The sequence below is a fragment of the Strongylocentrotus purpuratus genome, unplaced genomic scaffold, assembly GCF_000002235.5.
Source record: "Strongylocentrotus purpuratus isolate Spur 01 unplaced genomic scaffold, Spur_5.0 spur5_scaffold_6, whole genome shotgun sequence".
NCBI lineage: Eukaryota > Metazoa > Echinodermata > Echinoidea > Camarodonta > Strongylocentrotidae > Strongylocentrotus > Strongylocentrotus purpuratus.
Genome location: NW_022145612.1, coordinates 42,508,112 through 42,535,708, shown reverse-complemented (window position 1 = coordinate 42,535,708; position 27,597 = coordinate 42,508,112). Strand labels below are relative to the sequence as shown.

The window sequence follows — 27,597 nt, the reverse complement described above, 5'->3', positions numbered from 1 at the left end:
AGATTTGAATCTCTAATGCGTGTGTTTTGCTGCACAAAAATTTCTTTGTTTTTAAAACAAAACAATATATATGTATACCCTTGGGGAGGTATATACCTGTCAAATGAAAACGTTAAGATTTGTGAAAGTGACAATGGCATGCATGATGATAAAAGGATTCTCAGATTATAAGTTACACCCCGAAAAAAACTCTCTCTTTCTCTGGTCTCTCTCTCTCTCTTTCTTCTCTCTCTCTCTCTCTCTCTCTCTCTCTCTCTCTCTCTAACTCTCTCTCTCTCTGCTATCTTTATCTTCATAATTCTCTTTGCTTTTTTTTTTCTTCCACTTTCTATTTTCCCTTTCTGTTCTCTTTTCTAATTGTTCTCCCCGTCATATTCAGCCGTTAAAAAGTGAATGGGAAATTTATTCACTAAACAGAACTATTTTTGTAATGATCTTTATATTTTATCATCCCAATTATACATCCTTCCCAACCAGTTCATTCAAAAAGCTAGAGAAACCTATAGAGACGCTGAAAAGAATTTAGGTTGAGTGGTGAGTAGAGGACTAGAGAGTGATGAACAATGTGAGCCCAATATAATTACAAGCATATTTGATGCCTTAGATATTGTATAGTTCGAGTAGAGCCACTACATCTGTTCCTTCATTGAAAGGAACTGGTGATATGAAGATCGAGAGTTATAGAATTAAGTTATTGTTTTAATTTAGCTGGTTTAATTAATTCCCCTCCCCCTCGATCCTGATCTCAGCTGAAACCCTCCCGTACAACCCCAACTCCATCCCACTAAATCTAATTATTTTGAAAATGGAAAGCTAACAACAAACATCTCTCAGTTGCTCTTTCCAACTCTAAATCATCTTTCTAGCTGTCTATAATAACTGTCCCGTCTCTTCTCTTTATATGTGGCATTATTGTATTCCGCCATTTGGCCTTCTCTCATTGGCCAATCCTATTCCCAACATGGCTGCGCCCATTGCACATCTGTGGTGAATTGATCGTCAGCCGAGCTCTCAATTCAGCTGGTAAGATCATCCTTTTCTGCATATATTGTAATGATCGTATATATTTTTACAGTCAGTCTTTGTTGAGTAGTAGTTTAAATGACTTTTGAAGACCATTTTGCTCAATTTCTTTGTGAAATTCGTGAAATGACGGGACAGGCCAGGTTCATCATTTCCAGTGCAATGCAGAGTGAGAGTGCAGTAGGCAGTAGGCAGTAGGCAGTAGATCTACAGTGCTAACGAAAGTGTGAGAAGGTTTGCCATGTTTGCGGAGTGTGTACCGGTACTCGGAGCTCGGCATCGGCACTAGACCGAAAGCTTCAGTCTCTATACCGTCGGTTGTTCCACTGAGACTACGTCTGGCTCCACTAGACCTCCGGTTATAGAGACTGAACGATCGCCTATGGCTATGCCAGCCTATGTTGAAGATATCACGGCTAGATTTTAGCCGTTAGGCCCCTCCCACAAACATGAACAAACTTGCCACGGCCGTATTGTTATGCCCCCAAAATCCCCCAAAATGTCATTTTACCTCGTGCATATCCAATTTTACATTAGACCTAGGCCTAGGCTATAATACATCGGTTCCACTTACTAACTTGATTGAAATAATCCGTTTAATGGTCCCTTTTAAGGAAATTATGGGTCAAAATCGACAAATCTTGCAAGCCGTGTTAAACTCTCGCTGCCGTCAATCTCATCCCTTCTAGTCTACGCCGAAGGCAAAATGATTATGAAGGAAAAACTGTGCGCCATCTACACGTTCGTAATGGCGTTATCACGGTTTTTCCTTCATAATCATTTTTGCCTTCGGCGTAGACTAGAAGGGATGAGATTGACGGCAGCGAGAGTTTAACACGGCTTTCAAGATTTTCAACATGGATGTCGATTTTGACCCATAATTTCCTTAAAAGGGACCATTAAACGGATTATTTCAATCAAGTTAGTAAGTGGAACCGATGTATTATAGCCTAGGCCTAGGTCTAATGTAAAATTGGATATGCACGAGGTAAAATGACATTTTGGGGGATTTTGGGGGCATAACAATACGGCCGTGGCAAGTTTGTTCATGTTTGTGGGAGGGGCCTAACGGCTAAAATCTAGCCGTGATATCTTCAACATAGGCTGGCATAGGCGATCGTTCAGTCTCTATAACCGGAGGTCTAGTGGAGCCAGACGTAGTCTCAGTGGAACAACCGACGGTATAGAGACTGAAGCTTTCGGTCTACATCGGCACTAGTTCAGAATCATATCCAGACTTTGACCCTTAACTCTGGCGTGGAGATACCGAGATCGATACCTTAAAATCTACTAAAACATACCAAAAATCTAAATCTTCATACATTGTAATTAATAATGGTCATGATTTAAAAGTGTTATGTCTTATGACTATGTTTCATTAGTGACAATCTTACCTGTTTCGTGTGAATTTTCTTATCTTTTGTGGAATAGAGTCTAGAATCTATTGGTCCTAAAAAACGAAGACTTTAAGATACACTTTTCAAGGCAAACCGCTGCCCAATAGCATACCAACGGGACGGTGGGGTGTGCGCGTGCGTGTGTGTGAATTAAGTTAGCGACTGTACATGTAGTCTCACTCTCGAGCTCTCAGATCCTCATTAAATTCATGTAAGTAATTCACATTATGATAATGATCATCATCATTACGCAGGCTTGTAAGAAAAGTTGCAAATTAACATGATTTGACATCTCTGCAAAGCAAAGTTGTGAAACTATAGACTCTAGTAGCGTCTATTAACTTCTTCATTTCATCAGGATCATGATTCTGAATAAAGTATTTTTGAATATTCAAAAATAGGTTCTGCAGGAATTTGGAAAAAATCCAATTCAGATCACATTTTTACATTAATTTGTACCACCCTTCCCCAAGTCCGCTCCGCAGAGCTCTATGCGAAATTGCGAAGTAAGTAAACCCAGACGCTGTGTTTCCGGACAGGTTGTGCATCCAGATAGTTTATTAAAGTTGGTGATTTGAGGAAGTTTAGGTTCAATATTTTATAAATCTTCTAAGATTAATGTTAGTCTTTGTAATAAAACTTTTGGAAAAAATAGGCAAAGCACTACCTCCTCCTTTTTTGAAGAACTCTGGATGAGAAACTCATCACTTTTTTTACTTGACCTAATGTAACAGCATAATGTCTTTTAAATGTTGTATTAGACCCTACTTCTATGTCTACAAACCATTTGCAGATTAACGAACACTAGATGTACTTCAACTTTGAGCTTCTTTCACATGCAATTAGAATTATAAAAAATGCTCTCAACTATTTTTTTTCTGTAAATCTCCTCTTTAAGATAATTGCTCTTTGTGGGAAGAGTAAAGACTCTAAAATTACTGATAGATTTGTTCTCTCTCTCCCTACTGTATTTTCCAGGAGGAATCCCTCTGCTGTATCTCTGTGTTCCTGAAGTCTCATTGGAATAGGAATATTCTGGCTCATCTTGATCCTGGCAATTAAGAACAATCTATAAAAAAAAAAAATTAAAAAGAAGAATCTTGCACTGCTGCAGACTGTCTACCGTAATTATAACTACTTCAGAAATGGAGGTGAGGCTGGATCTAAGCTGGAGACTGGTTCTCCCGGTCATCATTGGAATCATGCTGCTGCTGTCATCATGTGATGGAGGCAAAAAGGAGAATGAAGCCATCAAGAAGAAATGTGATACCTGCAGAACAGTCACAAAGGGCTTTAAAGAGGTACATCTAATATTTGGCTGCTTCTTTTTTTTAATCTTTGTTCAAGATTCTTTTGTTTTTTTAAGTGTACATAGCATAATTTAATTACAGGTAAAGAAAATGATAAGACAGTAGCACAATAGTTCCATCTTTCATTTATGTTTATCACATGGAAGGTGTGTTTTGATTAGAATTGCAGAACCATCTTTTGTGTCATATAATTTGTTTTCCTGTACAAATCATAATGGGTATTCAACCCAGGTATAATTTATGGGGGATGTATTTGCTCCAAGATTATTTTCTTTTTGGGTTAAAAATTATGTTGTAAGTAATCTTGCTTGGCTATTGAAAATCAGTTCATAACCATTGTGAATGTCTGCTGAGAGGACTATCAAGTACTCTATGCAAATGTATCCAGTGATACTAGCATTGAATTTAGTTAGATAAAAGATAATTGTTTATGGTTGTGAAACAATGATGATCATTGCTGTTGTGTACAGTAATACCCATGAGTGGAGGACCAATCTCTGCAGTTGTCTTGCTATTTTACATCACTCCCGCTCCTTGCGCACAGAACAGAAAAACACCATTATTGACCCAGGAATAGTTCATACATTCAGCATTCATCCATTTTGTTAAACTTACGCTTCTAACATAAAGTTCTCCTTGCCTATCCTATCCGCAGGGCATGGAACGCACAGCACGTTCTATGTATGAAGGTGGAGATGCTGACTGGGAGGAGAAAAAACTAGGCAGTTATGCTACCAGGTTAGTTGCATTATAATCAATGTAATGTTAACTCATTGACAACTAAAATTCTTTTATTCCCATAGGCTATGTACAGAGACTAGAGAGCACATTATTTGAAGACTAGACAAGAAGAGTCTATTTTATAACAATCTTAGAAAAGGAAACATTAAAATGAGGTTGATGAGAAGAGGGAATAATAAACATAATAACAAGATGAAAGAAAAAGAGAGAGAGAGAGAGAGAGAGAGAGAGAGAGAGAGAGAGATGGAAAAAAGAGGGGGGGGGGACAAATTTTTTTGACAGATTGAGAGAAAAAGAGGGAAGATAGAAAACACAGAAAGTTATAGTAACATAGACACTGAAAGTGACAGAGATAGGGGAGAGGAATGAAACAAAGACATAGAGAGAGACAAAGAATAAATTTTAAAAGGAGGCAGATGTTGTGGTACTATTTTACAAAAGGATAGATATTTTGTTTATTATGTAACAGCTGCTCAGTTTGACCTGCACTAATCCTAAAAGGATCAAACCACCCAAGTCTGCTATAAAAATCAATAGGAGTATGCATTGTTATAGACTCATTGTTAACATGTCTTTGCTGAAGCTTTTTCTTATTAGATTAACTGCTCTAATTTTTCACACCTCAGTACCTCTATTAATGAATGGCTTCAAGTTCAAACTTTGTGTAGGATGTAGAATATAGACTGTGTAAGACAATTTACACCTTTGTGTACAAGTCTTTAAAAAGAGACTACGGTAATCCTGCCATTACCCATAGAGGCTAAATACATTGCGTCAAATCAATCGCAATTTGGTCATGCAGCAACAAAAAATATGCTGTTTACAACACATTAGTATTGACCACTACGACTAAAGATATGCTGTTGAGAGATTGCATCTGTTTGCAAATATATCTTGTACCACTGTTTACCATTCCTGTACATACTTTAACATGTCAAAGGCCCTATACACTTGGAAACTATTTCCACATTTTTTTTCTTTTCTTTGATGGTGCAATATAATATCAGTTAAGCGTTGGTCACATCCCACCGTGCGTGTTTTTAGTCCGTACGGTTTTTGGGGACGCCACGGCCGCTACGTTTTTCTGAAAACGTAGGGAGGGAGTGGCAAAGGGTGTAGAGGTCAGTGGGGAGTACCGGCAACGCACGTCACACGCACTGGGATGAATCGGTAGCCCGAACGCAGCCCGAACGCAGCGAAAGTTCCTCGTGCACTAAAAGTGCTACGGTGTGTCTGCGTGCTCCCAAATCCGTACGGAGTCGGTACTCAGCACGTACGGTTACCCACATTTTGCCCACGTTTTTGCACGTAGACAGCACGCACTTGCAAGTACGGCGGGATGTGACCACCGCATTACTGCCATCTTACATGCATTAATTTACTTTCACTTTCTTTTTCTATCATGCTTACAGTGAAATGAGATTTATTGAAGTTACTGAAAGCCTTTGTGAGAGCAAAGAACATGATGTAAGTAGTAACATTTTTGCACAGGCAAATTAACAGTTAATCAGTTATCTTGATTTCTTGTAATATCGTTATGGCTGTCAATTTTAGAGAACAATTCATATGTATTACGGTATTTGATTGTTCACTTCATTGTGTAATGTCTATACCAGCACTCCAGATTACTTTCCATCCATATTGTGATGAATGAGAGGCCGGTTTAAATGTAGATATTCTAATATTTAAAATACAAACTCTGTTAAAAATACAAGAGTATAGGACATTAAGTTTTGCATAATGTTACAGTAGTTCAGGTGATATACCTTGAAATGTATCTTTACCAACACTGCTATAATATGTTTCATTAAAAGTTAACAAATATTAGTTTTGGAAGATGTTGTTTGCTATGTAGTGGAGATGGGGTAAGCATAGATTCCAATCCTAGTTTGTGATATCACAGCTGGAATCTACTAGATTGGTTCTCTGTATACACTAGGGAGAAAGAGGAAATGTGATAGAATATGTTAAAACTCATGTGAATCATTTTAGCATGCATGTGTGCAGTGATTAGAGATGGAATGCTTTTCAGGGTAAGAATAGATGTGGATGATTTAAAAACACCACATCCAGCTTTTATATGAAACACATGAACAGAATAATGATTAATGTGAAGGCTTTCAGCATTTACAAAAGTCTTATGAAAGAAACAGTTTTAGAAAAATCCAAAAACCTGTTAACTTTTTGATGATTATGATGTATTTCTCTCCCACAGTGTCATAATTTGTTAGAAAAAGAGGAGGAGTTATTAGAACAATGGTGGAAGGAACATCTAGAGACCCCAGACCTCTTCCAATGGTTCTGCATTGATAATTACAAAGGTAACGTTCTATGTGTTTAATAGTGGCATTGCATTTTTGAGAGAGATATTGTCTCAAAATTATCAATTCTGGTTCAATTAGATAAGGCATAAGGACAAGCTGGCTTGGAACTTAATCATAATATCTTCAAAAGTCTCAATAAGAGCATATGAGGGTTAATGATTGAAAATTCTGAATATTTATTGTTATTTCCCTTTGGAAGAAAAAGTGTCTTCAACAAAATTATTCAGATGAAAGCATGATATACGTAAAGTACAAAACAGTAAAAACTGAATTGCCTTTTGAAAGATAAACTGGTTATTTTGGATAAGAGCGATATGAAAAAGTTTATTATATAAATGTAGTCATTTAATTCTTTTCAGTATAGTTATACTTATTTTTTTTCGCATTTACAGGAATCTTACTGATACTTTTTGTCTCTATCCTTCTTCTTTTACAGTTTGCTGTCCTGAAAACACATATGGTCCAGATTGTGAAGGTGAGTTTTCATACAATGTAAACTTGCTTGATATGTGTACAAATACAGATACCTAGAGACTAACAATCAATTTGATCTGATCATTTGAGTTCCCCAATAATCAAGTACGTTTCTTAATGCATAGTGGCTACATGAAATTTTGGAAAAGAATTGTTTGAAGAGATATTAAACTGATAGATGAGTTGTAATGCTTGGTTCTACTTTCAAGTAAAGATTTTTATGCCTCCGTTACGAAGTAGCCGGAGGCATTATGTTTTCGGGTTGTCCGTCCGTCCGTACGTCCCGTTCTCGTGATCGCGTTATCTGAAGAACCGATTGATGGATTCCTGCCAAACTTTGGTCATGTATGTATCTTGCAGAGCCGATGAACTGATTAGATTTTGGGGTCACGAGGTCAAAGGTCACAGGGCTCATTATGTATGCAAAAACAGCTCGTGATCGCGTTATCTGAAGAACCGATTGATGGATTCCTGCCAAACTTAAGTCATGTATGTATCTTGCAGAGACGATGAACTGATTAGATTTTGGGGTCAAAGGTCAAAGGTCACAGGGCTCATTATGTATGCTGAAACAGCTCGTGATCGCGTTATCTCAAGAACCGATTGATGGATTCCTGCCAAACTTAGGTCATGTATGTTACTTGCAGAGCCGATGAACTGATTAAATTTTGGGGTCATGAGGTCAAGGTCAAAGGTCATGCGGCTCATTATGCATGCAAAAATAGCTTGTGATCGCATTATCATTAGAACAGATTGATGGATTCCTCCCAAACATAGATCATGTATGTATCTTGCAGAGCCAATGAACTGAGTAGATTCTTGGGTCATGAGGTCAAAGGTCAAAGGTCATGGGCTCATTATGTATGCAAAAATAGCTTGTGAACGCATTCTCATTAGAACTGACAGATGGATTACTATTTAACTTGGGACATCTTGCAGAGCCAATGAACTGAGTAGATGTTAGGGTCATGTGGTCAAAGATCAAAGGGTCATATATGTATATGAGAAATTGCTTGTAATCACGATATTCTGAGAACCTGTTAATGGATTACAATTGAACTTGAATTTGAACAATTTCTTCTGTTTTGGTTTGTAAAATTGCTCTATGACGGAGGCATCATTTCGACTGCGCGCAGTCGAAGTTCCATCTAGTTATGATAGGAACAAGACATAGATATCAATCACATTTCATTTAAAGCATCTATTTTGGAAGTTACCGTATGTACACGGTCATTTAAAAGAACATGGTGAGAAATGTTCGAATGACGATGGAAACGCCATTAATCGCAACAACAACAACAACTGTTAAAAAATACTTTTTTTCCCTCTGTTACTCTCTTCTTATGTCACCCCACACAGAATGTCCATATGGAGTGGAAAGACCATGCAAGGGAGCTGGGAAATGTATGGTGAGTGTTTATGTTTCAATTCATTTTTCTATTCTGACAGCAATTTAGCTAATAGATTCTGTTAAACCAGCAACTCTCACAAATTGCAAAATGTTAGTGTTGTGTCAGTTTTTTTATTAGTTTTATATTACAGCATGAAACTCGCAAACCTGGACCAATTGCAAAGTTTATGAACATTTTATGTGGGCAAATGTTTCTGGTTTTGCAGTAACAGTCATATGATTTAGAGATATTCACTGTGGTGAAAATGCAGTGTAAATAATCGTTACTACCAACACATATATGATAGTTTTACCTATTGATTGTTATGCGATTGACATTGCTTTCTTTTCTACATACATATACATACATATACCTTGCATTATCTCGATTACACAGGGTGCAGGCACCAGAGGGGGTTCAGGAAAATGTAAATGCAACGCCGGTTATAAAGGAGACCTATGTGATATATGTAAGGATGGTTACTACCAGGTGATGAAGAACGAGACACATACAACATGTAAAGGTATGCATGGGACTGTGGTGTTCAACTTTGCTTTATCTGAACATCAATTTCCTCATATATTTCTTTTTTTTTCATCTTACTGGGTAATTTTCTAGGTTTTTGGAAGAACTGGAAAAAAAACCTTCCTTTGTATTGAGGAAAAAAAGGAAATATTCATTTAATATGTTTTATTTGTTTAACTATATCAATGTGTGATGAAAATATTTGAACTCATGTACTACCAAAAGGATGTGGGAAGAGGGAAATTTACAGTAAATATGGAAATATGATTCATCACTTACTTTGAAGCATGGTGTAACATTTTTTCATATTTGTCATTCAATTTAAGATTTCTAATGGAAGATTTCTCTAGGTGATATCTCTCAATTCTGCATTTTATGTCTGCTTCAATTTTTCAATGTTTGTTTGTATACTATACCTGTATAGTCAGTCATATGTGTGTTCATTTATTTGTATTTCAGCCTGTCATAAGGCGTGTACAGCCCTTTGCACTGGTGGAGGACCTAAAGGATGCAAGAAATGTAAAGTTGGATGGCTGTGGGATGATGAAACTGGATGCCAAGGTAACTATTAAAAAGTCATCTCCTTCATATTAACACTATATATATTAAGGCTTAATAGCATGAACATGATTCTTGTATGATTTAGATTTTTGAATGCACCTATCCAAAATTATCAGGTTTTGCTTTGGAATATGGTATTTTGGTCTGAAAATCCCAGTCCTGTAATGGTATTCATAATCAATTCTGTTAATATGACTATATATGTTAGTTGAATGCTCATTGTATTTCAAATTTGTTTGTCCTCATACAGCTTTAAGATAATTGCTTTCATGAAGAGACTTGGATGGAAAATATTTTCTTTTTTTTCCCAGTAGTTTTTTTAAAATTCTACAGTATTTTTCTCCTGTCTTTTGCACTAAAATGTGCAGATGATGGAGTGATTGTTTCATGATGTTGTTGTACCTTCACAAGTGGAAGTATATTGATCATAGGAGGTTTGATGGCTCAGTGGGGAAGCAGTGATGTTTTACCTGTGAGATTCTTATGTTCTAATCAATTTCGACGGGCTAATACCTTTTAGTTACGTTAGGCATTTATCCTCAATTACTAAATCACTTGGATAGGACTTAAAGCTGTGGTTTTCCTGGTTATTTATCTTCAACTATACATGTTTACCTGCTTTCTTTAAAGGCAGCCAGTTAAAATACATATATCATTATCATCATCATCATTTTCATCATCACTAACACCGTTCATCATCGATTGTTCCTCTTATTATCTTCTCTTTAGATGTTGACGAGTGTGTCGTAGAGGCGAAACCACCGTGCGATATAGACGAGTTCTGTGAGAACACTCAGGGGTCCCATAAGTGTGTTGCCTGTCATGGCGCCTGTGATAGCTGCCTAGGAGAAGGCAAGGATAAGTGCGTCAAATGTAAGAAGGGCTATGAGATGAAGGAAGATGGTTGCGGAGGTAAGTTCAAGTTGAATTTAAATTGTGAAGCATAACCTTGACTGTGTACTGAACTCACTTTTTCTGAATATTCCTTAACCTTAATAAATGTGTTTTGATGATAGAAATGACATGATATTGCACACACTTACCTTGACCTACAAAATGCTCCTATTAGGATGACCTTAGTTACTTAGCCCTAAGCCACTGAAAGTACTCAAAGAATTCCTAACAACTACCAGGGTACTAATTTACTTCTTATGATTTGAGAATAGTAAATGCATTATTTTTCTGCCAGGGAATTAGAGTTTGGTATGATACCAGGGAACTAGTAAATTCCAAGAAGTCCTATATAATCTCTTTTTCCCTATAAACTAAGCAAAATATGTTCCTCTGCCTACAATAATTCTGATTTGTACAGCACTCAATCGAAAATACAGTCTTTAGGCACTTTACAGATGTTATTACCCAGGTAATGCCTTGCCAAAGGACATAAGTGCTGTGTTGGGGATCGAACCCACGACATTTGCATTTCAAGTCAAGTGCTTAAACCCCTGGATTATGACAACTATACTATATCCACTGTATCTGTTTGTGGTCTACAGTGACCTTTAAACATGTTTGAAAATCAACCCCATTTATCCTGCAGATACCGATGAGTGTGAACAAGAGAATATATGTGAAGAGGAACACATGGAATGCCATAACGTGCCTGGAAGCCACTACTGTGACTGTGAAGATGGCTACGACAGAGTCGGCAATGAATGCGTAGATAAAGCCCTTTGTAAGTATCAATGACACTTTACTTTTACTCTCTTAGTACATGTATCTCAGTACGGGGGCTAGGAACAGTACAGTAAGACCCAGAAAAAACAAAACCGATAATTATCGATGTTTTATCATAACTTAATCACAATTATAATTAATAAATGACACATATTTGTAAAGCTTAGATCCTCCTCTTTCATTTGATGCAACTTCGAAATTCAGATACCGCCCGCTAAATGACTTTTTGGTTTCCTTCCTTCAAATTGCTTTTAATCACTCATACGTGAAATATGCATCATATGAGTTGCATCAAATGAAAGAGGAGGATCTAAGCTTTACAAGTATGTGTCATTTATTTATTATAATTGTGATTAAGTTATGATAAAACTTCAACAATTCTCGGTTTCATTTTTTCTGGGTCGCACTGTATATTGTTGGTATGTGTGTTTATGTTACCAGTTATGGAAATGTCTTTAAGAATTCATGGGTTAAATGCACAATGAAAATGGGGGAATCAGAAACCACAATCCTAGAATTGATGCTCCGGGATGACACATGTTTATTTTACCTCGGCTGAGCAGTTGCGTTAGATCAGCAAGTATCCAATATGTTTATGCTGCATCAAAGTTGCATGGAGCATTATACATTACTTTGATACAAAATGCAAATATTTCACAACAAACCACAGCAGAAAGAAAGAAGAAAAGATATCACTTCTTGGTGTGAGCTTGTATTTGTTGCAGTACAGAACAATGGAATTGAAACAAGCGAAGCAATGAATACTTAAAATTTGTAACATTCAATAAAAAGCTGTATATTGTTTTCCCTAATACATACAGTAAGCACTTTTTTTTTTCTTCTCGAAGGTTGGTTCATGAAAACAAAATTCATGTAAGCTTTAAAGCCCCTCTGCACTACTTATAGCTACTTGCGCCCTCTATATAGCAAACAATGCCTAAGCGGTGCCTGTTGGTCCCCAATGATCTCCTTTTTCTTATGTTAATTGAGAGCTGATTTGATGAGATAACCACCTATCAGTGACCTTGCAGGGAGGTCTACTCCCCTAGCCAAACTAGTTCAGAGGGGCTTTAAAACCTGCCTACTGGCGATGCCTAGATGCACATGAAAACCTTTTTCCTTTTTCAAATATTTGTTGATAATAAAGAGTGTTTGATCTCCATCCTTCATGTCTATCTCCAATTTTTTTTGTATCCTCTTCCCTCAACAGTCCAAGGTAAGGGAAAAACATTTGATCCTAAACTTAGTCTAAAAGGTGAAGTACTGGTCTATCTCATGTACTTCTTCTTGTTTATTGGGACTGTGTTAGCTTCAAGGAATAGTCCCATTATGGCCGCCATCTTTGCTCTAGGTCTTGGCAGCTGGTACATCTCTCGATTTCTCTACCCCGAAGGTGACGAGGGGTCGTGACACGAATCTTCTTCTTTAGCTTTTTGTAAAACAAAATTCACTGCTTTGGAATTATTTATTGCTGTTGGAATCAGCGCACATACTGGTATGTGTGGTTAGGGTTGGATTCCTAGGAATGTCGGTGGTCTGTGATCAACCGATGCGGAATTCATGAATATTTGTAGATGGCTTCCATTTTGTACGGCTTGTATACAGTCGCAGATCAGGGGACCGTTTCACAAAGCCTTTTTCCAATGACAAATGACAAAAATCAATGACAACTCTACTGACAACCAATCAGAAGCAAGGATTTCAGTAGCTTATAACAAAAACTGTAATTTGTCACTGATGACAAGTTTTGTGAAACGCCCCCCAGATGTACGGTCTGCACTCTGCAGTGAGCTTATTACCAATGATATCATTCAGTATATGAAAGCTAGGTGTGTATTTGAGTGTTGTGTATGAGTAGGCCAGTGTATTAATAACCATGAAGGGCTGCAGTGTATAATATAAACAATGATACTGAATATTTGAATGAATTTAAAATGTGCTGTCAATATCAACATACAGAGGAAATTTGCCATAGATATGCATTAGCATTGGAAGCCTGTAGACATTCCATGTTATATTAAAACAAACCTCATAGTTTAAAAATAATACGCATTAAGGACTGTAGATTCTTCAGCACACTTCCTGTTTGTGCAGTGTAAATGATAAATAATCAACCTAAAATATTCTACCCTGCAGATAGGAAAATTGATGGAGTGAATAAGCCTAAGTACTATATTTATATTTATGTGTGTCATGGAGTATGGTGAGAAATGTATCTTAACTGTACAAGCTGCCTTAGATTTAGATTCCCTTGAATGATTGAAACTTTGAAGGTATTATTTAGTACAGATTTGCAAATGATAGGCCTATATATTAGAATCATCTTATTGGACACAAAAAGAAATGTGGTGTAAGACCTATTAATATTGATTATTATTACATGATTTGAGAGATGAAGCACCTGTCTGTATCAACAATCAAAAGTGCAGTACAATTATTTCATACAGGGTTTGTTTTGTACCTAGTGATTATCATGAAGTGAGTGGAACCAATCGGGAAATAAAAATGGTATCAGGAAATGTTATTATGTGTCTGATCATATCTCTTGTAACAGATATATACATTTGATGTTAAAATATATAGCGTCATTTACAGTGACATTGCATAGTTAACTGATTACATAAAATGCAATATTGATATCTTCCTGTTACATGTGTTTTTTTGATATGCTAATTGCTTGTTAAGATATATGAAATTCAATATTTGTCGATAGGCTGACTTTCCACGATTAAAAAATAAAGTTTTCTTTGTAAAATGGGGACACCTAATATTTCCAGGCCTTTTGTGATTGTAAAAAAAATATGTACTTCCTAAATACTAATGAATATTATGTACTTTGTGAATTTAGATTTAAAAATATAATTTTGTTTAGTTTCAAAAATAATATTGCATTCTGTCAGAGGTATTGACGGCCATTTGCAAATGTGTATTCTTTAAGAAATTATGCAATAATGATAGCAAAACCAAATTGACTAGAAATACAACTTTAAGTACATGTATTCTGAATTTTATATGAATATATCAGTACTTGTCTCCCATGTATTTTATGAGATGTGTGGATTTATGTTTGGATGAGAATTTGAGCAAGTTTTGAGGTTCTCTTTTAGGGTTTAGAAATGGATGTACACCACTTTCACAAACATTTTTTTTTTTTCCTTATACAGTTTTATACTCTCAATATTTTTTTCTTATGTGTTTGTGTGTGTACAGTTCTACCCCTTAAATAAACCACATAAGTACATACTTTGATGTATCGCAAATAAGGTCAAGTAAACCTCTTACATTCAAGAATTAGAAGAGTTGAGGAACTCTCTGTGCTGTGAATTCACTGAGATTGTCAGGGATGAAAACTATTTGAAATTTTGGTCGGATTTTGAAGGGAATAAGGCAGTAATTACATTGATCATTTTGTTTTGACAAATCAAAAGCACACTATTGTTCAACTTTTTTACTTTTTTGGCCCATTGTTAGTTGTTACATTCTGCGGGATTCTGAGGCATTTTTATATGCCTTTTCCAGATGTTGCGTTAGTTTGGTCGCTTGCAGTGATTTAATTGCACTTCTGAGAGCAGCATCAGCCTTCAGATCATATTTATTATCATGTATAACATCTAGTAATTTGTTTGTTTACAATATTTACCCGACTTCCATATTCTATATTGTGTATAATAGTGATATTTTGCATGGAAAATGTTGTTTATGTGATGATTTTTATACCAGTTTGAAGTTGGTTTTGTAGTTGTGTGTTATTGTTTTGTAGCAAGAAGTCAGTTTTGATGTGTTCTATTAATATAGATGTACCCTAATATGTTTGTGTTTCTTTCTGTGTTTTTCCTCTACCCCCTTCTGTGTTTCTGCATGTAACACCCCTCCAGCTAACAATGAAACAGACCAGGCATCTGAAGAATCATCAGAGAATTTGGAATCTACCACCGTTGAAGAGGGGGAGGTCGGTGCTTCCAGTGGTGACCAACAGGCAGTATTAACTGATGGTGCGAAAACTGATGAGAAAGAAACCAATTTCGATAATTCAGAGTTTAGGGAAGATTTACCAAAGGAAAAGGATGATGAGATTTTAAAAGCTGGTCAGGAGATTCCAAATCCTTCTGATGATTCAGAAAATATGCCAACACCACAAAGTCTTCGAGAAGAATTATGATGGCATTTTACGATAGAAATGTAATTTATTTAATGCAGATTATTTCATGGCATAAGAATATCACAGTAATGTACATCAGTACATGTATTGTTTTATAGACAGTTGTATTTTGTAAAATACCCTATATGGGCATCATGTGCCTTTCCAGTTGATTGAATTTGTGAGTTTTGGTTGTCACGCTCAGCTAGCTAGTTTCTCTATTTTCCATTACAGTTTGATTAAAGGCTTTAGGGTGGGTTAAATTATGGATTCAGAGGGGAAAATAGATAAATGTTTCATGTTTGTATTTATATTATGTATGCCTCGCATGATGACCCAAGTACTGTATGTCTGCATGATTTGGAAGATTTTTTTCCCCAGGTAGGTTGTGCATTTTCTGGATGAAATTCAAAATCCCACATTTAATATCTTTTCAACTGGATTGTAGTAAATTATCAAACTTTCTTTTTTTCCATTCAAATGTTTGTTATTCTTTCAAAAGTTTGTTTGTAATGTGATTAGTAATTCTGTTGAATGTAGTATATCTGTTGAGAGCCAGAAGGGCATTTACTCTGAGAGTGTATGAGTTAAAGATAAACTCCAGTTCTGGTAAAAAAAAAAAAAAATTAATTCTCACAGAATCAAACGAAACTTACACTGACTGTTCAAGATTACAAATAAATGACATGTCCCAAACAATTTTGGAAGAAAATGTATACTGGCCGAGTAATGAGCATAGAAAGACATGGAAATCAAGTAGTACTAGCCCCGACACCATGTGTGTTGTCCCATATATAGCTTTCTGTGTACAGTGCTTGTTACTTTACCAAGACTCGGCCAAATTTATGATGATTTTGATGACTCCAGAACCTTGCAGTGCACACCAATACTTACATGCTACATGATCAACTGTTTCTGATCCATTCCACACCTTTTCTTTCACAATGCAATCGCATGACCAGAACTCACCTTTATCTTTAACGCCCTTCCAGCTCCAAACAGGGCCAGTTGCATAAAACTTACCATTGATTGTAACAGGGCTCAACTGCCAATCAAGATCAAGGTTTCCATTGTAGTTACCATTGATGGCAAAGTTACCATCAATGGTAAGTTCTGTGCAATGGGGCCCAGGTGATAATTACGTACGGTACCCAAGATGTATTCTTAAAATCAAGGATAAGAACAGTACGGTACTCTGGCAATATTGCTGTAATGAGTTAAGGGTGTATCAATTTTGTATCTTGTCAACGTTCATTTTGTACTGGCCGTCTTGGGAAATTAAAGAATACTATGTGAAAATTAGATCTTGGTATTTTTTGTTTTGCTGTTATATTTATAATCTATAGAAAAACTACATACACCTAGTCTCTTATACCCACCCCATCATGTTTTGCAAAACAATAGATGGCAGTCCTTTTTTTAAATTTTTTTTTACTTCAGTTGACATAATTTTTTTCAAAACCTTCACTCGCCAGCAGTTATGTGTAAAACCATCCCTAGGTATGTGAATGTCTTGAAATCTGATTGAATGTGGTCTCACAAACATAAGGTGTGGTATTTAATCGCTACAAATTTAAGAACCGTATTGAATTTGATATCAGAAGAAAGTGGTCTAATAGAAGTTTCCAGCAACATTAGTACCATTGTTGTGCTCAACTGGAGAGCTGCCAACCTGTATATTTTTACCTTTTATATAGAACAGGATTTTTCTCTTTTTTTAATATAACTAATAACAATATTGCTGTATGTTTTTCTTTAGAGACCTGAAATGAAAACTTTGAAATTCATATTTTTTTCATGCAACAAAATTCTGCAAGATGTTGAAAAAGGGAAGGATTTCCTTTATGTGATGAAACAACAAGGTTTTCTGGCCATGAAGGTTGGCAGCTCTCTAATATTATTTTGCTACTTCAGTTTGTACACACACTCCTAATCAAGTCAACGCACGAAACAACATCCATTTACAGAGAGACTACATTTTATTTCCACTCTTTGCAAAATATGTGATAACTTTGAAGGAAATGAAATATAGATTTTGTTTTTACACATACATGAACACCATAACAATGAAAATATGTACTGCTAGAACAAGGACCGGCCTAAATACTGATAGTTTTCACCCTGAAAATTTGCAAACTTTCACTTTTGTTTAAATTGGGGAAAAAAATTAAAATGAGAAAAGTGAGGCATGTCAATGAAGAATGTGTTCTGTACCTTTTCTCCCCACAGCCTCCAGTTTCTTGTTCTAGCAGTACACAATAAAAATGTAAATAGTTTACGCTAGGTATACATTGGTTAACACAGAAACTCGGCATGCACTTCAAAACTTTACACTAAAATTTGGCTGTGCATTTTGCACTGCACATTTACATTTCATCATTCCCATGCAAAAGAAGATGGAGAATAGTGTGATATTATCAAATTTCAAAAAACTAAATTAAAAAAAAAAAAAAAATCCTGTGATAATTGTGCTATGTAGATAGCTTTATGAAACATTGGTGTACACATATATATCAAAATATATTTACAGCTTGTGTCACGTGCCAATACAGGTCAAACCATTTTTAAGTTTGTTTACTGGAGCCCCTATATAAATACATGTACAACAAATCCATACTTTCAACATTTTAAAACTGGATTTCATGTCATGTGATGTCTGTACTGAGTGAGTTTTGTTTTCTAAATTGAGCTAATAACTCTAAATTTACAATTTCTTTACTGGCAAATAAAAACAAGCTAAAGAATATCAAATAGTTCTTTTCAAACCCTCCGTAGTCAAATAATAATGATAATATCCATTCAAGAATTCTTGGACTGTAAATGCATTGAGTAAAATGAAAAGCATTAGCATCTAGAGCATGTAAGACATGTTTGTATCTTTCCATCAGCAACTAGGATTGGCACACATTTTTATGGAAACAATATAGTAGCCAAATGAATAATAATCATACACAGAGAATCTGTTTATTTAAAATATAAGGACAGTAGTTGACAGGTGCAAAACTGTCGGTATCTAAAAAGATTAAAAGAAATGGGTCATCACAATCATCCATGGCATTCTCTTTAACAAATGCATCACCAATCAGAAAATAAGAAATCATTGTCTTGGTGTTAGTACGCAAAATCAAGCATTTGACAATCGGTTTTTCCCAACTTCTGTTGTCTATTCTTATTTTACACAATCATATATACACTAAAAGGGCCATTTGTTGCTTTGATAGCAATACAAATGAAGCTTACAAAAATCAACAATATTTCGCTTTAGCTTTATGTACATATGTACCATAGAAAGTATTTACAATGTATGAATTCACAATATAATCAGCTACAATGTACAACAACTGAAGGAGAATTCATTGGATAACATATTTTCAAGATGCAATATATACGGAAACCATCATCATGCCACCATGCCTTCAATAAACAAGATAATAACAAGTTGACAACAAATAGAAATACATGGATTATGAATGTGGAATAAAAGGGGCTATTTTAAAGAAACAATATATTTTTAGAACAGTTTTCAAAGAAACAGTTTAATTATGTCTTCTATCTTATTATTATGATAAAAATGGTTCCAAGGAAATAATGCACATCAAAATTATACCACTTCAAGGAGAGAAAAAATGAGGTATACAGATGTATTGAATGATGTAACATTTGTGGTTTTTCTATTGTTTCCTTAAAGGTAATCTTGAGTTTGGGGATGACCAGAAAACCAAGATTTGCACAAAATCCAGAACAAATGTACTATGGATGTTAAAAGACACAACAAATTGAACAATATATGTATCAATAAATGTAATGTATAATGTTAAACAGCCAAGTAAAAACTAAAGAATGAAAGGGCAACAGGCATGCAGGGATTTCTATGAATAAATTTGGCCCTCGTGTATCAATCTGACTTAGTAATTTCAGGGTATATGGTTAATATATATTTTAGCTATTTTGTATTATACTGGTCTTTGAAACCCCAATGACGACTCCATTGCACAGGGAGTTGACAACATTTTCAATACGAGAACTCATGACCACCATGAAAAACAAATCTATTATCCTATGTCCATAGCAACACTCTTTGCTTACGGTAAACCATAGCAAACTGGTAGTGGCAACATCAGAGAAAACAGAAGAAAAATCCAACCAAACTTTATTACTGTTTGACACAGAATTGGGTATTCCATACTTTTTGCACTACCATGACTGATAATTCTTTAAAAAATTGGATCTAAAGATATGGAATGAATAGCTAGCACTCCCAATACAGGACGTGATAGTAGCAATGTTCACTCATGTTTGAAGGTCATGTGAAAATAATCCATACCATTGCATTTACAAAATATGACAAACAATCAATCAACAGATGTTCACCTAAGAGCATTAAAAATTGAACAGTCTTTCATAAAGCTTTATTTACATTTTATTTTAGCACTGAAATACAATTACAAAATTAAACAAATGTCGTGACTCGTAATAAAATAGATTGGGGAACAGATTTTCATAGGTATTTAGTCTATCAAGGGGAGTAAGGAGCTCTTATTTTCCTCTTTCGCTTGCCCTCTGATTCTGGTTCCGCTTCTGCTGGCCTCTTTTTGGGGGTTCGTTGATCTTCTGCGACCATAACAACTTGTGTCGTCCCTCCATCCTCTGTTGTGACAACTTCGGTCGTAACAACAACGGTCGTCATTTCGCTGTCGCCCATGTCGGTCATGATCTGAGTGGGTACCATCTCGCCTTGCAGGTCTCCTCCTCCTCCTCCCTGCATGGTTCCATCTAACACCACCTCCTGCTGAACAATCTCCTCGTGGATAATCTCTTCTCCTGGAACCTCCTGGACCTCCTGGACCACATGCTCCTGGACCACTTGCTCCTGGATGATCTCCTGTGGAACCACATTCTGGGTGACTATTGTCTGCTGCCCTCCTGGAGTCTCCTGGATGGTGACTACCTCATGGACAGCTTGCTCTGGAGATACGGTCTGCAGCATCGTAGAGGTCACGACCTCCTGTGGAATGGTCTGAGTAGAGGTGATTATCTCTGTTGGAAGGACATGCTGCAACAGCTGTGCAGCCATCATCTCAGGATCCATTTCTTCCTCCGTCACAACTTCTTGATGGACAATCTGGGTGGGTACCCCATCCATCATGACTTCTTTTATGTTCATGAAGCCTCCTTGACCCGACGGCTCCACCATGATGGGCACCCCTGATGAAGCATCCGAGACGGGGATCACCATTCCTTCTTTGCTGACCTGCAGGACAATCTGGTTGTTATCCTGGGACAGGACTGTCACCTCCTCTGGTCTGGGAATTCTCTTCCGTTTCAAAGAGGACTTCATCTGCTCTGACGTCTCCGACATCTGTTCCGCAATCTTCACCATCTCAGAGATGACAACTTCTGAACTGCTCCTTTTCCCTCCTTTCCCATCGTTTTGCCAGTTGTCATCCATCACCGCTTCCTCAATCACCACTTGATGCTGGCTCCTCTTACCGCGACCTCTGACCCTCTCTGGTTTGGCCATGATCTCGTCTTCCTCATCACTCTCTTCTAGGAGATCCTCCTCACTCTCTCCATCGCTAGACTCGTCAACCTCCTCCTCGCTCTCGTCATCATCGCTCTCACTGCTTCCTTCATCATCGCTTGTTTCATAGCGCTCGGCACTTGGCAGGACTCCATTCTGTAAAGCTTCTACCTCATCCATTATCTGTAGAGTAAGGAAGAAGTAGATGATACTTTTTAATGATTTCAAAAACTCATTTAGTCTCTCGTCTCTAGGTAAGAAAAGTCACAGCAATATTCACTGCATCGTACCTCTTCGAAAGTCACCTGTGTACTGATATGTGTACATGTATATCCCACATAAAATGCACGCAAAAATATTAACTTGAGCTCAGAGAGACTGAATTTGTAATCAATTTCAGGGAGCTTTTGATCGTCTTTGAGATTATAGCTTATGGAAATGCTAATACCATTATTATTGTGCTCAATGGGAAATATCTGTATAAAATATGGCTGGGAATTTCGGGTACATTTTTAATTCGGTACCCGCTTACATTTCGGGTCGGTACCCGGTTAACCTGAAAGTGATACATTAAAAAAAATATGCTAGATCAACAACCGTTGAAAAAAACTGAGAAAGGGAGAATACAAGCGGCCATTTGGAATCATGCAGGATGAAAAAAATCAGGAAAAGAACCTTGATATGGGAATAATAAAATAGCTTTCTAAAAAATTCTTCTTCACAACATACCCATCAAATAATATTTCTATGGAGACAAATATTTTCTCCTATTCTAAACTTTGCACGCTTCTTTTAAAAGCTGATATTTACTAAGTAAGCACAACAAGTTTTGATACACATCGCTATTGCAAAGGCAAATTTGGACCAGTAACGGAAGGAATGCGCAATACACTTCATAATAGCTGTAATGCGTACCGAAACAAACTTAAACAAATATACATAATAGTACCAAAATATTATTCAAAACTACGAGAGCACAATGGGAAAGACAAAATTACCAAATTACCCCAAGCAGATACATACACTGTAACTTGGGCAAAAAATCCAATAGTTGTCCAAGAAATGCCACATAAATAGTGATATAGGAGTAACTAGGTGAATTTTTATTGGAATGAGCTCGATACAAGGAACATGCACGTGTACTGTGTATGTTGATCATGAGGCTAGAATACACGCTACTGCCCTCTACGGTAAAAAGCAGTATAACAGTGGATAAGAGAAGAGTCATTAGATACTTTCAGCAGACTCCTTTAGATAAAAAATGTACCAAGTAACTCGTCATATATCACTATTATTGTGTCATTTTTTGAAAGAATGTTGAATTCTTTGTCCAAGTTATGTATCTGTTTACGGTATTTGGGAGTAGTTGTTGCCCTTTCCAATGTTTTTTCATAGTTTTGAATGATATCTTGGTAGGATCATGTATATTTGTTAGGTTTTGTTTCAGCACACATTACAGCTAATGAAGTGCACTGTGCATTCTTTCTGTGACTAGTCCAAGCTTGCCCTGCAACAGCGATGAGTATCAGAAATTGTTATGATTACTAAGTAATTATCAGCTTTTAAAATGAGCATGCGATGTTTAGAATAAGAGAAAAACATTTATTTTGCCTTTTTATTATTCAATCAGTATTTTGTGAAGAAGATTTTTTAAGAAAGCCGTTTTATTATTCCAACATCGATGATTTTTCATCCTGCATGCATCAAAATGGTGGCTCCTATGTTCTCTTTCTATTTTTGCCCGTTTTTTACTTTCAAACTTGGATGAAAATGATGTAAAATAGGAGAATATACTGAGCCGAGCTACGCATGTGTTAATTTATTTGACTGATAAAAAATAGCTAACTTTTAAGAAATTAAAAGCCCTATTTTTCATTGCCATCCAATTTCAGGAGACGAGTAACTAAATTTGTTTTACTCGGGATCCAAGGCTTTAGGGCGTGACCCGGTTACCTGGTTTTTAGTCCCAGACTCCCAGCCCTATATATAATTGAGAGAACACCAATGGCAAACAAAGATCATATTACCCTACCTTGTATTTTTGTTTCATAATCCTGTCTCCTTTGGTGGTCTCTCCTTCTAACCATCTAGCAGCATCCATAGATCCGTGCCTCCTCTGACTCACCCCAAGACGATACAACTCATGAAAGATCTGTCCAGACAGATGCCAAGAAATAAAATTACATCCAGTTTTAATTATACAATCTTTAAAAGTTATCATGATATGCTCAATCTACAAAATTATTTGAAATAGGCAAATGCACTTTAGCTTTTTATTATGGCATGACCTCTGGCAGAGTGCCACATGTTACATTTCCTTTGGATGTTCATTCAAAAAGTTAACACTTGCAGCTTGCAAAGATACTTTGAAGGATAACAAATGAGAATTTTGAGACAAAAATCTAACTTAACAAGAATTTCAAGACCCAAAAATTTCTATGTGCCAAAATAATAATCCCCTATCCACCATCTTAAGGAAATAAAATGCTTGCATATTAAAGGCCCACTGTACCACTTGTAGCTACTTGCTCCCTCTATATCGAAGACAATGTCTAATCAGTGACCATTGGTCCCCCATGATCCTCTTTTTCTTATGTTAATTGAGAGCTGAGTTGATGAGATAGCCACCTGTCATTGACCTTCCTGGGTGGCCTAATCCCTCCTAGCCAAACTAGTACAGACGGCCTTTAAGGCTTACTGTATACATACCCTCTGCCGGCATCCATGGCGCCAGAGCTGACCACCAATGAGACTCGATAGATACTGAAACTTGCGCTCGCGACGAGTGAAAAGTGGAATGGTCATTATCATACCAAGTCTGCCTCTGTTGGACGATTCGTAGCTGTCAGGGCTGAGCAATGAGAGGAAAAGGCATACAATTGATAATCAACGTGGCTTGATGGCTGTAGCAATAGCAGTATGTTTTCAAGGCCCATCGAAGAACAGTTTACTATGATGCTTACAATCTTTCTGCAATCGGTAGTAAATAATTAAGTACCACATATAAAAGTTTGTTCTAGTGACGTTAATTTTTCAAATTAAATTGACAATCATCAGAAGAATATAATGAATCATAGATATATCATAACACCCATAATTCCCCCCCCCCCCCCCCCCCCCCCCCCAACTTGCTTTGTGCTACCACAAAATGCCTCAAGGTATGCAAAACAAAACAAACAAAAATGAAATAAAAATTATTCCATCCATGCTCATAATTTGCCATTTTACACAAGGGCAGTCCAGTCAGTTTGGGTAACCTAAAAAATCCAAATTATCGTCTTCCACTACTCTTCCAGTATGTGTAAGACAGGATTGGCAAGGATCAGTATTGTCGATAAGGACAGAATGGGTGCAAAATGACACTGAGAGAAAATCCATAGGATGCTACTAAATATTTTATAGACCCTGTGAAGAAAAAGAAATTGTACTCACTTGTTGATGGTGTACTGTTTGTTCTTAGGGGCCAGGGCTGCCATACATGACATGTAGAATACTGGCATCTCCTTCTTGAACTCAGCCAGAATATGTCCCCAGGCTGACTCGGTGATGCGATGTGTCTTGTCTCCTGTAGCTACGATCTGTGGACTGGGAAAGCTCAAGGGTTTCTTCACAAACCTCTGAACTTCTTTGCGTACCTCGACTTCCACCACTGCCGGCAGAGCACTGCGAACCGAAGGGCTGGTGAGAAGGGCGCTCAGGGCTCTGGCATGGTTGAAGGTCCGCATGTAGGTCACCACCTTCTGCAGCAACGGCTCATTCTTGGGCACCTTGGCTCGCTTTGGACCACCCCCCTTGGCATCAGATGCAAATTCGACAGGCTCGGTGTTGACCCCAATGCTCCTGAACATTGTGCCAGACGTGTTGGAAGAGAAGACGGCCCTCGATTCCCAAGCATCTTTCTTACCTCTGGCTCTTGTGACTTTAATCTCTAGCGGCTTGCGTCCAGATTTGGATTTTCCTTTTGGGCTCCTGGTACTGGGTCTCCCTCTATTGCTGGAGGAGGCTGCGGTATTCTTCGCCTTCGTATGCCGAGATTTAGCTCTGGATTTTGCCATCGTTTCAAATTATATCTGTTCATAAATAAAAAGAAAAATGGTCTAAAATTAAAATAGAAAAAAAACGTTTCACAAGAATGTGTGATGTCACCCCTTCCCCTCAACAATAATCCTTTTAAGTGTACTCTACCCCAGCCTGATAAGAAAGAAATACTTAACATTCTCCCTCATTTGTAACTTCTTAGAACAAGAGTGCCCTTTTGTTACAGCTACAAATGATAAAGATCTACATGTACATGTATGTATGGGATGAGTGAAATCACCTACCAGTTATCTGAAAGAAATGTCTACTTCTTCTTTTTCTTTTCTTGCTTTGGTCTTTTTACTTGACTCTGAGATAGTTGAACTTCTGCAACATCAATGTCATCAGTTTCAGCAGCAGTCTCCTGTAACTCCTGTTTAAAAGAAAGAAAGTTACAGAAATAATTAGAAACTCTGCATTGCATATTTGGAGGATCTTGGGAGTTGGGAGAAACAATTGGCTGATGCAAAAGCAATTTGTTGTATATTATTTCAATAAATAGTAGTCTTTTTAGTTTTACATTGTCTCCGGGGGCAGGGTTATTTTTCTATGGTGTGAGTAGTTTCACTGTACTTTGATGGATGACTAACTTTTCAGATTTTCCAAGTTTCATCTGTTGATATCAGTGTCCTCCATCAAAATAAGTGAAAATGACTATACTTAAAAAAAATTAAAAAATAAAGAATACAATTGAGAAAGAAAAGTAGGAACCAAAGAATGAGAGCACTAGGAAAATAAGGGAAAAGGAGAAAATTGGAAATGGGGAGAAAATGGAAATAGGTATAAGAAAGTTCAGGAAAGCAATAACATGAGAGAGAGAGAGAGAGAGAGAGAGAGAGAGAGAGAGAGAGAGAGAGAGAGAGAACACACTGTAAAGGAAACATATCAAGAAAAACACTATGAATGGAATACAATAGGAAAAGCAAAAATTAAATGGAAATTTAAAGAAAAAGAGAAAGAGAAATAAAATAAAATACATGAATAGGATGAAGCAAAATAGCTAAAGAAGGAAACAAGAAAGAAGGAACCCACTTGACATGAATAAGGATCAATATATGTTTTGTTATTGAAAAAGAAGAAATAGAGCAGAATAAACAGAAATGAAAATATAAAGCACAGAAAATCAGTAAACAGAAATATGATAGAAATAAAATATAAAATAAATTATAACAGAGAAGTCAGAGATAAGATTGTGTAAAAGAAATCACAATGGAACTACAAGAAAGTAAACAGAATTGAAGGAACTTAAAGACATGAATAAAAGGAACATGGTTGAAAACAAAGTGTAAGGGGAAAATGGGAAGGGTAAAGTAGGGAAAAAAGGAGAAAGTAATTGTGGAACGGAAAAGAAAAATGTTTTACTGGGGGATGAAATAAAAAAGCAGATAAAATAACCAAGACTACAAATAACAAGATAAACACAAAATTGAATTACGATTTTACGTAATTAAATTAAGTTTTTAAAGTTCTAAAACTCCTCGTCACAAGGCCAAACTTGTTTTCACAAGTTAGTATCAAGCCCGGATTTGCACAAATTTCATTCCATCCAAAATGATCAAAAATCCAAAATAATAAATTATTTTTATTTTCCTTCTCAACAGTCAACTCACTACATTCATTGATGGTCATTAAATTCTAGGAATGATGATGGCAGTTTCTGGCTTTCAAATGATGTTAAAATAATAATGTTGAATGATTGAGTTTTTGAAAAAGTTGACAAAGTCAAACTCAAAATCAAACTTGAAACCTGGGCAAAAACAAAAACATTGTTTTTATTAAACTGAAATTTCTTTTAAATAACTTTATAAGTCTATCAAATGATCATGCAAAAATTGTGATATTTTGTCATTAGTCATTAAAACCTGTGTTCAACAGCAATAATTAAATTAACAGAACGATTTGGCTGCAGGCAGAGTAAGGCATTGCAAAACTAAAGATGCACACTGCACAGCCACTGCACTGTACTGCGCAACAACTTCTGCGGGCATTAACAATGCATAGACCCGCCTATAGCAAATCACGTGTGTGTTTCCGCGCCTTTAGTCCCATGCGTTATAGATTTGTGTGTGTTGCTCACATATTTGCTGTAAAAACACGTATAAAAACATGACATATAGTAATTTACCTTATCCGATGTTCTTCTTGGTAGTACCAAAATAGACAATATTGCAACAATCTGAAAAATTGCACCTAAGAAGAGACCAAATTTTAGGACGATATCAACGGCGTCTACAGAGTAGGTTACAGATTCATCCACCATGATGCGAAGCATGACCTTTGACCGTGTTGTTGGGCTAAAGGGCTACGTTCATTGATAATCTAAGGGGGTAACGAATATCTTAAACTTTGAACTCAAATGACGAACATTCTAAAAGAACCGACGCTAGTTTACTTATTTATTCTCAATTAAGTGATGATCAAAATACTTTCAATAATAT

At 36.5% G+C, this 27,597-nt stretch overlaps 2 protein-coding genes across 3 annotated transcripts; one reads left to right on the top strand and one right to left on the bottom strand.

Annotated features, from left to right (window-relative positions):
* Positions 1-919: 919 nt before the first annotated feature.
* Positions 920-15,672, top strand: LOC591054 (cysteine-rich with EGF-like domain protein 2). 2 transcript variants are annotated; one of them, XM_031000411.1, is made up of 13 exons: positions 920-1,023; positions 3,399-3,721; positions 4,386-4,468; positions 5,884-5,938; positions 6,687-6,792; positions 7,232-7,270; positions 8,629-8,678; positions 9,057-9,183; positions 9,645-9,746; positions 10,476-10,658; positions 11,287-11,421; positions 12,634-12,639; positions 15,299-15,672. In XM_031000411.1, exons 2-13 carry the CDS (start codon positions 3,566-3,568, stop codon positions 15,580-15,582), a joined length of 1,326 nt encoding a protein of 441 aa, XP_030856271.1. In that variant the 5' UTR covers positions 920-1,023; positions 3,399-3,565; the 3' UTR covers positions 15,583-15,672. The 2 variants fall into 2 exon arrangements, with proteins under 2 accessions (XP_030856271.1, XP_030856272.1); XM_031000412.1 differs by lacking the exon at positions 12,634-12,639.
* Positions 15,673-17,521: 1,849 nt separating this feature from the next.
* On the bottom strand, positions 17,522-27,448 carry LOC591078. The gene is made up of 6 exons (XM_790657.5): positions 27,285-27,448; positions 25,405-25,532; positions 24,515-25,152; positions 23,792-23,933; positions 23,115-23,234; positions 17,522-21,265 (listed from the first exon to the last, which is right to left on the bottom strand). The coding sequence occupies exons 3-6, from the start codon at positions 25,135-25,137 to the stop codon at positions 20,078-20,080; spliced, it is 2,073 nt and encodes a 690-aa protein (XP_795750.3). The 5' UTR covers positions 25,138-25,152; positions 25,405-25,532; positions 27,285-27,448; the 3' UTR covers positions 17,522-20,077.
* Between the last annotated feature and the right edge of the window lie 149 nt (positions 27,449-27,597).